The following is a 13,538-nucleotide window of genomic DNA, read 5'->3' on the forward strand; positions in this document are numbered from 1 at the left end:
GGAACGTCTCCGGAGAAGGGTCACGAGGACGATCAGAGGGCTGGAGCTCCTCTGCTATGAGGACAGACTGAGGGAGTTGGGGCTATTCATTCCGGAGAAGGGAAGGGTCCAGGGAGACCTAATTGTGGCCTTCTGGTATCTCAAGGGGGCTATAAGAATGCTGGTGAGAGACTTTTTAGGGTGTCAGGGAGTGATGGGACTAGGTGCGATGGAGCAAAACTAGAAATGGGTAGATTCAGATTGGATGCCAGGAAGAAGTTCTTCCCCAGGAGGGTGGTGAGACGCTGGCACGGGTTGCCCAGGGAGGTGGTGAAAGCCTCATCCCTGGAGGTTTGTAAGATCAGGTTGGATGTGACTGTAGGCAACCTGATCCAGCGTGCGGTGTCCCTACCCACGGCAGGGAGGTTGCCGCTGGATGATCCGCGAGGTCCCTTCCGACCCAACAACGCTATGATTCTATCAGTGCAAAAGTGTATGCGGAAGCATCCAGGAACAACTGCTTCCAGATCTGTTTGGAAAGGCCATCACTCGGCTCTGGGTTCTGGAAGCCAAATGTTCTCCCGGTGCGAGGCAGTTAGCCCATTGATTTTCCCCAGGAATTATTTCCCCACTTGCTTGGTCAGACGCTTTCCTGGGTGATTATCTGAGACGTACTCTCCTCCTCTGCCCAGGTCATTGTAATGAAACTATTCATCGTTGGCTGGCTATCAAAGCCAGAAGAGAAATCATAAAAGATAAGTGGCAATAAATGCTGCTAGCCTATTTCCACGGAAGGAGTTACGATGTGGGCACGAAGCTTGTGTCAGCATCTCTGAAGAAGGAGGATCCGTCTCCAGCCGAACAGCCCTCTTTGTCTGTCAGCGTGGTTGTAAGATCCTCTGGAGCCCATCGCATCTGAGGGGAAAAAAGTGCCGTTGCCAGGGCGTCCGGTTTCCTTCGAAAGACATTTTCCTGCCTTCCTACAGGCTTTTACGGTCCAAGGTACAATTTGGTACTGCGCAAATGCGGGAGGCAGCAGGAACGTTAGCCCCAGCAACCGGAGGACGTGAAGTTACAGACCCCATCTCTCGTGTCTGTGGGCCGGCTCTGTGGAGCCAACAGGTCTGTGGCAAGCTGTCCTGCCCTCTCAAAACTCAGGCCTTGTTTGACTGCACAAAGTCTCGTGCAATTTCAGCTTTCCTGGCAGCAAGCTGAAACGGGTATCGTACATCGCGGTAGCGCTGGCGTGTGAGGAAATATCCTGTCATGGAATGGTTTGGGCTGGAAGGGACCCTAAAGATTATTTCTTTCCAGCCCCCCTGCCATCAGCAAACGCACCTCACGCTGGACTGGGCTGCTCAAGGCTTCGTCCAGCCTGGTCTTCAGCGCTTCCAAGGGTGAAATGTCTGCATCCTCTCTGGCCAATCTACTCCGGTGCTTCACCGCCTGCAGAGTAAACAACCTCTTCCTCATGTCCAATCTAAATCTACCCTGCTGTGGTTTCAAAGCATTGCCCTTTGTCCTGTGAGCACAGGCCATTATAAATAGGCCCTCTGAAGCTTTCCTGTAGCCCAGCTCAGGGAAATTTGCCTTTTCTTTTTCCCATGCCTGTGTTGATTTATAGGAAAATATTTTGTCGTGCCCTTTGGAGAACACAGGAAGGTGCAGAGGTGGGACCTCCTAGTTATATCCCTCAAAGACTGACACATCCATTATTTAGTTCTAAGTGTGAAGTCACTGTTTCTACACAATTAGTCAAATGAGGAGCCCATCTACTCACTCGGGTCAGTAGAACACGTGCAAAGGGAAGAGGCGAGGGGAAGAGTCGGCGCTTGAATCCATTTTGGAAATGTCGATCACTGCCAAGACAGGTAAGCCTATAACTCCCTGATGTTCAATAAATCACGATAGGGAGAGAAGTTTTTCATGTTCACAAGGCGAGTGGCAGGAGAAAGTGTCGGATATCACTTTTCAAAAGGTCCGTAGCCTCTGATACTTTTAAGGAAAAGAGTTTTTCCTCGGTGACCTGTTTAAATCAATGTAGTAGCATTGTGCAGTCACTTTGGAGGGAAGGTTTCCGCAGCAAAGGTCACATCGACTCGTTTCCGATCGGATCATCTACAGCACCGAGACGGAGCTAGCCGGGTGTGTCATTTGTCAGATCGGACTTATCACAGGTGGCTCCTGTGGGTGCTCAGCCGATGAACGCCGGGCAGGGTTACCGAAGGAAAACCGTTTTCCCTAAGAGCATCCGCGGGTTCACGCTAGCTCGTCTCTGACGAACTTCTCTCTCCGTGCAGGCACAGATGTTTGTACACACGGAGTTGTTTTAAACAGGTACATTTCCTAGCAGGGGAAAAAAAGTGTCCCTATCCTTGTGGGGGTGCTCTGGACTGATCCTGAAAGGAATTTTGAGCATAAAGGGCACATGCACGTCCAGGGTTTTAGTCTTTCATTAGTGTGAAATACGAGGCCACGCGGCTGCAACACCGTTCGTTTGCGGGCGTAACGGTCCCGCCGTTGCTGCGAGACTTTGAGTAGTCCAAGAAACCTTTTCTTTGGAGGACTGCAAAGAATTTGCCATGAACGATGAAATCCTTGCTAATAGATCTGTTAAAAAGGCCCTTTCAACGCATCTTGATTTTTACGGCTTACTTTGTGAGCGCGGCCGGTTGGAAGCGGAAAACCTCCGGCACTTTGCACCGGGCTGTGTTGCAGATGTCGCCAAGACGTACGACCTGCCCTGCCCAACGGCAGCCGTAGACTGAGCTGAGGCTGTACCGAAACTAGGCAGCACCTTCCTCCTCCTCTTGGTTTTCCCTCTCTTTCTCTGCTGTCGCTGGCTTTGGCTGTCCCACGTGGGAATGCTGAACTCCAGTCAGCTGTTTAGCTGACCTCTTGCTACCTTGGTGGAAAAGTAGAAGAAATTCCCTCATCCCGTGAGGGTGTTGCTTTCTAAAGTTCTCTTTGAATGATTCCAAACTGGGAGCAGTGGCTGACACCCCATCGAGCTGTGCTGTCGTTCAGCAAGAGCCGGACAGCTGGGCAAAGATGAACGTACTGAAGTTCAATGGGAGTAAGCGCGGCGTCCCGCACCCGAGGAGGCGCGACACCGAGCACCGGTACAGCCCAGGGGTCGACCCGCTGGAGAGTCGCTCTGCAGAGAAGGACCTTGGAGTCGTAGCGGATAGTAAGTCAGTCACGGGACAGTGACGTGCCCCGCTGGCCCAGAAGGCCAATTATATCGTGGTGCGCATCAAGAAGAGCATGGCCCGCAGGTTGAGAGAGGTTCTTCTCTCCCTCTACTCCTCCCTAGGTAGGCCACATGTGGGATATTGTGTCCAGGTCTCTGCTCCCCTGTTTAAGAAGGACAGCAAAATACTGGAGAGCTACAAGGATGATGAAGGGAGTGAAGCGTCTCTCTTATGAGTGAAGGCTGAGAGACCTGGAGCTGTGAAGTCTGGAGGAGAGAAGGCTGAGAGGGGATCTGATCAATGTCTACAAACATTTGCAGCATGGCTGCCAGGAGGATGGAGCCGGGCTCTTTGCAGTGACTGGATGAGAGGCAGTAGATGTAAACTCAGTCACGGGAAATTCCCTGTCAATATGAGGAGAAAGTGCTTTACTGGGAGGCTGCCGGAGCCCTGGAGCGGACTGCCCGGAGAGGTTGCGGAGTCTCCCTCCGCGGAGACTTTCTAAACCCGTTTGGCCGCATTCCTGCGTGACCTGCCCTAAGCGGTCCCGTTTTATGGGCGGCTCGGACCTGATGATCTCTGGGGGTCCCTTCCAATGTACAGCACTCTGTGAGTAAAATTGAAAACAGTTATTCTTTGTGAAACATCTTTGCTGACTTGGTTTTCCTCCTCTAGGCTGCATTGGAGTAGGAAATGTAAGCTTGTAACCATTGTCGATATCAGTAGAGCTGTGCAGGCAGTGGAAACTAAGCCTGTGCGGATACTTTTCAACTCTTCGGTGGTTTGAGGGTTTGGAAATCTGGGCGGTTTGAAGACATGGCCTCCGATAACTTGGTGTTCCATCTTTTCGGAGGCTGGCAGGGATCAGACGGGATGCTGAAATTGCTAGCTTTCTCAGCAAATCTAGGCAACAATAGAGCTAATGGAATCATTCATTACAAGCAAACAATGTAATAACAGCTCCATCTCCTCCTCTGATGACATATAATAAGCTGTGCATTACGAGCGATCATCTGTTTGTGTGCGTTTAGACAAATCACTTGCACAAACACTAGCCAGCAATCCCCTTTTTTTTCTGCTTCAGGCTGCTGCTGCAGGTATTATTTGCTCTCCCTTCGCAGAATCACAGAATCTCAGCACGTTAGAGTTTGGAAGGGACCTCCGGAGACCATTCGGTCCGACCCCCCTGCCTAGGGAAGTTTGCACGGGCACGCATCCAGGTGGGTCCCGGAAGTCTCTGGAGAAGGAGACTGCACAGTGTCTGTGGGCTCTGGCACCCTAATTGTAAAGAAGTTTCTCCTCGTATTGAGGTGAAACCCTCCTCGGTCAAGTTTGTATCCGTCGTTCCTCGGTTTATCGCTTCACACTGCCTGAAAGAGCTCGGCCCCCTCCGTTTGACAGCCACCCTTCACAGATCCCTTCTCAGTCCTCTCTTCTCTAGACTAAAGAGCTGCAGGGCTCTCAGTCTGTATTTGCAGGGGAGATGTTCAAGTCCCCTAATTGTCTGGGTGGCTCTCTGTCGGACCATCTCCAGAAGATCCCCGTCTCTCCTGAACTGGGGACCCCGTAGTGCTTCAGGCGTGGTCTCAGCAGGGCGCAGTAGAGGGGGAGAAGGTCTTTAGGAGATCTGAGTTTGCCGAGTGGCTCGGTTGAGGTAAGCCTCAGTGGTTTATACTCTAAATGCCCAAGCTGCCAAGACAGACTTCCTCCAGTTTTCCCCGGTACGGTAAGGATGTTTTTCCAGGTAGAAATAAATGGCGCACACAAATTATGCGAGCAAACTCCAGAGTAGCTCTGCCTGCTGTTCACAGCAAATGTCTGGTCTAAACTGAATGTATTCCTTTAATTTACCCCTTTTTACCTGAAGGACAGGCTCTAGCAGGTGTAGGGACACTGCAGAAGATAAGGAAAGGAACAGCTTGCTGTTAGCAAGCAGCACCTGAGTGCTGTCGACCAGAATTGCTCTGTGCTCAAACAGTCCCTGCAGGGGGCAGAAGGTCCTGCCCTGTGCCCCCACCCCCTGTAATCCTGTGAAAACATTCTGGAGATTCAGGTCTCCCTACCTCTCTTTCATTCTTTCCCTAGCCGTGCCTCCCAAATCGCCGTGGCCTACTCGTGCCCTGCTCTAATCGGCTCCGCATCTTCCGTTCCTCACACCGAAACTCCTAAGCCTTCGCAATCTCGGGAAGGCGAAACCCTCCTGTGACGCGGAAGGAGTTTTCAACATTCCCTTAAAAGAGATAATTTGTGCCATAGTTAGATAGCGGATTGGGTCACAAAAAATTGTTATTGTCACCAACCCTACCGGTTAGGCGAGGCCACTCCTCTATTGTGGCTCCGTAATAAACCTTTAGATGCCTATAGAAGGCTGAAAGACCTGCAACATTTTTTTCCCCTGAGCTGTTTAGTGGCATGAAGTCTCTTCTGCCTAAAGGGATTGGCGGGTATGAAGTCCTCTGCGTTTTCTAGGATGTTTGTCTGTTTCTAGAAAGCTGAGTTGTAGAAGGGGGGGGGGGAGGGGGGATGTCAAATCTACTGCCGGCCACCCAAAAAGAGCATGAGAAATGCCACCGTGAAGCTCAGGAAGTCCTGAAAGTACAGCACAGGTGATCACCTCTCCCATTTATCTTGTAATGCCTTCTTTCCAGGAAAATAGGAAGGTAATAATGCCCTCCTGGAAGCTTGCCTCGCGGTAGCTGGCACAGCAGGAGGAAATTCCAGTCCCAGCCAAACTGTTGTCTTGTCGCCTAACCCTAAATAAGAAAGGCAAATTTCTCCGCATGCCAGCCGTTCACTGCCAACCCGACCCAGCTGTCATTGGAGTCTACCAAGCACCTCTTGGAGTAGGACTTTTCATGAGGGTGTCTAAAGACAGGAGAAGGGGAGTGGTTTGAAGCTGAGGCAGAGTAGGGTTACACTGGAGCTTAGGAAGAAGTTCCTCGGTGCAAGGTTAGCGAGACTCTGGAATAGGCTGCCCGGGGTGGGTGTGGATGCCTCCTGCCTGGGAGCGTTCACGGCCAGGCTGGATGAGGGTCAAGCGGCCAAGTCTAGTCGAGAGGTGTCCCTGCCCATATGAGGGAGGGTGGAGTAGGTGATCCCATCCAACCTGAGCCTTTCCAGGATTCTATTGTCAGTCCTCACCTGCTTTTATTTTCTTGTTACCCGGCAGAGAGCTCCCAAAGCAGAAGAAAGCTTATATATATTAGATAGATATGTATGTATTTTGTACATATATAGATGTATTATTTATGTTGGTTTTTTTTTTTTTATGTAAAGGTATGACAAAATCTGTAGGAAACTAGAGGGAGAAGCTCATACTGAAGGAAAATATCTCAACCCACCGAGTTGTTTCTGTGGAGTGGGAAAAAAGCGCGATGAGCAAACTACCGTCTTTTGTAGGGCTTTAGTTTGTCCTGAAGGGGCAGGTAATTTGTCAGGTATGGTTCCGTCGGTAGTGAGAAGGAAGTGGAATGCTTGTTATTGTACTTGTCATAATTTTTGTGAGTCTGCACCTATCCTTGTGATCTAGTGCTCTACCTCAAGCCCAGTCAAATCTCTTTGCAATGGATCTAATTTCAGAAGCTCAAGATACCCAGGAACAAATGCCAGCCGGCTTGCAAGCTGTTTATCTGCTGTTTCATTCCAAAGATGTGCTCGGCTACCCTGCCATTGAAATCCAATAGACTGTCACCCAGTTAGGTCTGCGTTACCAATTTTACTTCCTCCAGGCAACCTCACCCTGGGACAATGGCATTTTTGCACCACTTCCAAAAAGGAGCAGTGGGGAATCTTTTGGCATAACTGTCCTTACTTCCGTTTTCCCGGTGACTGCCTGGGTAAGGGATGCGATCGGGACAGGGTGTGCTGTGGCGATTACTCCTCGATTCATCGGGAGAGCTCCCGAGCGCAAAATTACACGGGAGCCCGAGCCGTCCTCCTTTTTTTGCCGAGCCGCAGATCGAGGCGGAACAAAATCGCAATGCCCTCTGGACCGGCGGGAGGTGCGTTCTGGGGTGTTGATGACAGAAAAGTGATCAGCCTCATCCTGCAGGTCTGGGGCTGGAGGTGAGCAGTAATTGTATACAAGAGAGATCAACGGGGATTTTCTCTCGGGTACAAATGTCTTTCTCACATCTGTGGTCTCCAGCTAACGCGCAGGGAAGGGTGGCAGCAGGAGGTGTGGAGCTCCCCTTACAAACTTCCTGTTCAGAAGACATCCGTTCCTCGCTTCTCGTTTGGCTTGGTGGTAGCTCATCGGTGTTTTGGGGAATCTGTTTTCTCACCTGATATCCATCTTGTGTCTAAAGGTCTAGGAAGAAGTTCCTTGTGAGGTTTTCATTTGCCTATTCTTTGCCTTCCCATGGTTTGAAGTACCCTGACTTTTGAATTATTTTTTCCTTTGCAGAGAGATCTCACAGAACGATGCCTTGGAGGTCATAGAAGCGAACGTGTTTTCCGGCCTTCCCAAACTGCATGAAATGTAAGTAATCAGCAATCTAAATTCAGAAGAAACAACTGTAAAGTCGGTATAAGCAAGTGTCAAAGGTTTGGCAGTTTGGTTGGGGTGAGCTCTGAAGAAATGGTAGCAATGAAGGAGCATTTGCAATCTCCCCTCCGTGTTTTCCATCCTCTTATGTAACTGTGCCTTTCTTTCCCCGCTCAGCCTGAAACTTATTGTCAAACGACCGCCGATGACAAAAGGCGGCGGGGTCTATGCCGAGCCATTGAAACGGCGCAGATCTTTTGCGGTTGAGAGGAAAGCCTCGGCGTACGGCGCCGCCACGGCATGGGGCAACCGCAGGTATTTTAAGAGCAATACGTTGATCGATTCCCTCTGCTGTTTCATTTTCCTTTTGCAGAAGAATTGAGAAGGCCAACAACCTCGTGTACATTGATCGAGATGCCTTCCAGCATCTTCCGAGCCTCAGATATTTGTAAGATCTTTTGCTTTTCTTTCGAGTACTGTAGTCATTTTGCATGAGGCAGATGTGTGTCTGTCCGGCCTCTGCCGAGCCCTTTTGCTAATAAGACGGGACGATTCCCCCTCTTCCCCCGCGAGTTCCACATTGTCGGTCCGCACCGTCGTCCCCACTCTCGCCCACCGTCCTCTGGAAAGCCGTAGATAATACCCTCTGTGGAGCAGTCACGTGCATAAGATCCCCGAGACTTTCCAAGCAACAGTTTGAACCTGAACGGTGACAAAAGAAGCTGAGCCCTTTTTTTCCCCCTCTGTCTATAGAAATGACGGTAGGTAGAAATTCCTACGGAGAGCTTTCTCTGTCATGTCTTTGCTGTGGCTCTGCCATCTGTTATCCCTCATGCGCACGGGTATTAAGCATTCAAATTCTCTTCTCTGTAGCAATAGCAGTGCTATAGCAATGGCTTCCAGTAATGCCTGATGTGAGATGATTACAACCGTGGACTGCAAATGTCTCGGTGTATGGTTTAGTTTTATTTCATTAGCCAGCCTCATTATAAATGTGGTTGAAATGCTATAGTCAGCAAGGTTGAGGCACCCTCGGCAAGTCTGCGGACAATACCGAGCCGAGCGGCGCGGCCGGTAAACGCGAAGGATGGGACGGTCGCCGTCCGGAGCGACCCGGACGAGGTCGGAGGTGGGCCGAGGACCCTGGCTGGAAAATGCAGGCAAGAGTTTGCCTAAATAGTCCCCAGGTCTCCTTAGCTAGTTCTATTCGCTGGCTGAAATCAGAGGAAAATAGATCTGAGGCCCTTGGTAAGGTATTCTCTCCTTTCCGCACACAGGACTGACAAAGACTCCCTGGACCGTTCTGTGTCTCGCTGGCTCCCCTCCACGTATCCCATTAATTGCAGCCTTTATTGACATTTTGTGATGCTTTCTACCGTTCCGTGCTTCCTCTCTTTCTGGTTTTCCTCCAGAAATCCAATGATTCGGTAACTAGAAAATGCCCTCTGATTGTAGTCCTGGCCGCTTCATTCCCATTCTGTCCTTTGGCAAAGGTTTGCAATTGATCACACCCATCCTGGGTGTGTACTTCACCGATGGATCGACGCTGTGGCGTCTTGGTGCCTCACGTTAGGAGGCAAACGCGAGCTGCTCACGTACGACTGTAAGTAGTACAAAAGGTCCAAGTGTCCAAATAGATGGATGTCTCATCCCGAGACACAGGCTGAGAGAGTTGGTGTTCGGTTTGGAGACGGCTGCAGGGAAACGTTAGACCACGCCTGCCTCTAGGGGCCTACAACAAAGGCATGCAGCAATGGAATGAGGGAGAATGATATCAAAGTAGAGCAGGGTAGATTTGGATCAGACAGTGGGCAGAAGCGTGTTAGCATGAGAGTGGTGAAACACCGGAACGGGTTGCTGGGGTAGCAGGTGGATGCCCGAACCCTGGAGGTATTCGAGGTGAGGCTCGGATGGAGCTCTGAGCCATCTCTGTAGCTGGGGACGTTCCTGCCTACTTGCCGCGGGATCTGAACTGGATGGCCTCTGGAGGTCGCTTCTGGCCCGGTGCATTCCGTGATTCTCTGATTCCAGTGACAAAGTTTGGGGTAGCCGCCCCACGGGTATCTTGGGTGTCAGGATTGATATTTTACTAAATTCTTTTCCATTTCAACTGTTGGGTCTTGTCTCCTTTTCCCCATTGCCTCTTCCCTGCCGTGGAGGGCTTTAGAGCAACTGCTTGAGTTGAGTCCCGGGTGTGGGATAAACGTGGACGCCGTAGCTGGCGCCTGCCTTCCTGTGCCATCCGAGGAAGGGTCAGTTAGTGGAAAAGGAAGAGAAGATGCTGCTGAGACTTGATGGCCTGATGATTTTTGTGCTCATATTTGGGGGATTTTGTTGTGGGTTGAGTTTAGGGGCTTTTTTAAGCTATTCACCCAGATGAGGAGAAAAAGGTTGCCAGAATTTGGGGTGAGAGTTTTAAACAATTTGGAAAAGGGCCAACAACCTGTGGGGTAGAAATGCCATTTGCTGCTCTGTGATAAGTGATGTGAATGTGAAGCCTATGGAGGCAAACTGACACGTAAGTATGGATCGCTGCCTGTGGGACATTGTCCCGTTGCCCATGCGGCGTGTCTCCTCTCTGGCTGGGGTCCGTGGCAGCTTCCCGACTGTCCGTGTCGAAGCAGCGCAGCTGGAAAAGGCGGCGCTCGGCCCGACCTTCCACCGTAGGCCTCTGTAGCCCTTTCTGCTCAGGCGTACCGGTCGGAATCACAGAACCCTAGGGGCTGGAAGGGACCTCTGAACATCATCCGGTCCAATACTCCTGGCAATGCTGGATCCCCTGGAGCAGGTCACACAGGAACACATCCAGGCGGGTTTGGTGTGTCCCCGGAGGAGGCGACTCCACCACCTCTCTGGGCAGCCTGCTCCAGCTCTCTGGCAACCTCAGAGTCGAAAAGTTTTTCCCTCTGTTCCCATGCAACCTTCTCTGCTCCAGCTTGCCCCCATGGCTGCCTGCCCCATCGTTGGGCATTGCTGAGCAGAGCCTGGCTCTGTTCTCCTGACATGGCCCTGCACATCTGTATCATCAGGAATGAGGGTACCCTTCTGGCTCCTCTGCTCCCAGCCGAAGAGAGGCAGAACATGTGGCGCAGGCCCCCCCTGTGGTTTGGCACAGCAGCAACCGGCATGGCCGAGTGGATAGTCTCGGTGTCTGCGCGTTGCCTCGCTGATCGTAGTTCCGAAGTTTCTGGTCACGGTGGCAGTCTGGCACGGCGTGAGATGTGTGGTCTGATTCCTTGCAGCAATGCTGTGGCGGTGTCAGAAGCGTTAAAACACAGTTCAGGAAATCTCTCGGGGGGAAAAAAATGTATATTTACTGGCAGTTTTCATGGGAAACATGAACTAAAAAGAGACAAATTAGTCAGGGTTGATGCCTGAGCCTGGGCACCAGAACTCATCACTGTGATGACCTCTGCAACACACTGCTCACAAGGCTTCCTCGGTGACTCCGCACAGTAGTCGTGCAGCCGCTAAGTGTTATTTATGAGGAGGCGGGAAGCTGTGGCTGGCCTTGTCAGATCTCTCATCAGATTCACAGGCTCATTACAGCCAGTAGCTGGTGAACATTGAGATGCTTTTGCCTCTGTCAGATGGGCTGCAAATGCATTTCCCCCTTTCCCCCACTCTTTTGTCCCTTGCCTTGTTGGTACGAGTGTGGCAAAAATGCCCAGGAGGAAACCCAAAAAGCTTTAACAATGCAGAGCTGAAGGACTGTAAACCTTGTGGAAAAATTAGAGAACATCCACCCCAAATCGCGCACCCTTTACTTCCTCACCAGTCTTGCGGAAGCAGTGGAGAGAATTTTGAATTGGCCCTCTTGGATATATGCCAAAGAGACAGACTGCCGCAAAATGGCTACGTAATGACCTTTTCATGGGTAGAAGATTATTTATCTGGCTCTCATTAGGGGGGGGCTGTGGCATTGTCTGCGTGATAATGTAATGATGGCTTTCGAAACCTATGATCTCCCTAGAGTTAGGTCTCAAGTGTAATCTGAGTCCTTTGGTTCTTGCCTGTTGGCATGGTTTTCCTTTTTTTTTGCAGTGGACGTGTCTGTGTCCTGTGTTCAGCAACCTCAGCCTAAAATGGAAAGATGGGGAAGAAGCGCCAAGATCAGTGAGGAGGGTATGCGGCCGGCCGGTTGGGCGTGAGGTGAAGCGGGAGGGCAGCAAAGCGGGAGTTTCGCCTGCAAAATAGTTGGAATTGTGGAGAGCGGAGGGCAAATGCCAAGTTTTGCGGCCGTTGTATGCGTCCGGTTGTCTTTTGTGAAGGATCTGGGTGTGGCCTTCCAGTATCTGAAGGGGGTCTGCAGGACTGGGCTTCTGAGGGACTTTTTAGGGTGTCAGGTAATGATAGGGCTGTGGAGGGAAGGAGCAAAATTGGAAGAGGGTAGGTTCAGATTGGCTGTTAGGAAGAAGTTCTTCCCCCTGAGGGTGGTGAGACACTGGCACAGGTTGCCCAGGGAGGTGGTGGAAGCCTCATCCCTGGAGGTCCTGAAGGCCAGGCTGGATGTGGCTGTGAGCAACCTGCTCTAGTGTGAGGTGTCCCTGCCCAGGGCAGGAGGCTTGGAACTGGCTGAGCCTTGAGGTCCCTTCCAACCCTGAGTATTCTGTGCTTCTATGTGCATACCTGGCACGCTTCCTAAAGGCAGACTTGTGTTTCCTGCAGATGCAGTGAAGTCCCCAGAGCTGCTGACCTCTTGCATAGAGTTGGTTCCTCACTGAAAAGAAGTGAAGCTGCACTCCTTTTTAAGTAGCAGGGAAAGTCCCAGCCCCAGAAGTGGATGTCGCGGGTTAGCCTGCTGGGCTGGGATGCAGGGGTCAGAGGAATCGTAGAACCGTAGAGTCAGGGAATGGTGTAGGTTGGAAGGGACCTCGGAGATCATCTACAGCAAACCTCCTGTCGTGGGCAGGGATGGCTGTTAACGGGAGCGGGTTGCCTGAGGCATCATCCAGCCTGGCCCTAAACACCCCTGGCAAGGAGGCATCCACAACCTGCCTGGACAGCCTTTTCCAGAGTCTTGCTGCCCTCACGCTGAAGAACTGTGTCCTAAGACCCACTCTAAGTCTAGATCTTGCTGGAGTCAAGCTTGAGTGACTGGGATGGAATCACACAGCGGCTTGAGGTGGAGGGCATTTTCAAGATCACGGTAACCCTTCATGCCACGGGCAGGGACCCCGCACGCCAAACTGGGCTGCTGAAAGCCTCCTCCCGCCCGCTCGGATACACTTCCAGGGATGAGACGATCTCAACCTCTCTGGGCAACCTGTTCCAGCGTCTCGTCACCCTCGTGGCGTGGAATGTCTTCCTAATGTTCTGTCTAGATCTAATGTGCTCTACTGTAAAATTGTGAAGGGACATTGAAATTGTTCCCTGAGTGCTGCTGTAATTATCTTTGCCTCCCTGGGAGTTGCAATGTAGCTAACACTCACAGTACGTTAATCAGGCAAAGTGCGTTCCAAGTTGCGGTGGAGTAGCGCCTATCGCTGTGCCGCAAAAGACAGTAGCTACTGTGCTCTATGTGGAGATGAGCAACCAGAACCCTGCAGGAATGCATTTCTGTAAGATTTCTTTTCCCCCGCTGCTGGTGCTGCGGTTTTTCAAGTGCCCACTGCAGTAAGTCTTTTGAGAAAGACTATTTCTGCTTTGGAAAGCAGCCATCAGCCAGCGGGGGGGGGGGGACCAGAAAAAAAACCCAAAACCCCCCCAAAAAACCCACACCAAACCAACAACCCAGGTTCTGATGGAGCTGTTTATGCACGGCAAGGGGCAGCTCAGTTCTAACACCAATGAAAGGGGATACCTGTCTCAAGTGAGGTTAGTAAGGACGTACGTGGTCTTTGGTAAATGTATTGACAAAACTGTCCTGCAGGAAAGAT

At 51.2% G+C, this 13,538-nt stretch overlaps 1 protein-coding gene across 1 annotated transcript in view; it reads left to right on the forward strand.

The window, feature by feature from the left end:
• FSHR (follicle stimulating hormone receptor) overlaps positions 1-13,538 on the forward strand; it is an 84,088-nt gene that overhangs the window by 57,721 nt on the left and 12,829 nt on the right. Inside the window, exons 3-4 of the mRNA XM_009900097.2 lie at positions 7,579-7,653; positions 8,033-8,107. Of these exons, the coding sequence (XP_009898399.2) occupies positions 7,579-7,653; positions 8,033-8,107 (150 nt within the window). The remainder of the gene's footprint in view (positions 1-7,578; positions 7,654-8,032; positions 8,108-13,538) is intronic.

This window comes from Dryobates pubescens, chromosome 2 (assembly GCF_014839835.1).
Source record: "Dryobates pubescens isolate bDryPub1 chromosome 2, bDryPub1.pri, whole genome shotgun sequence".
Classification (NCBI taxonomy): Eukaryota; Metazoa; Chordata; class Aves; order Piciformes; family Picidae; genus Dryobates; species Dryobates pubescens.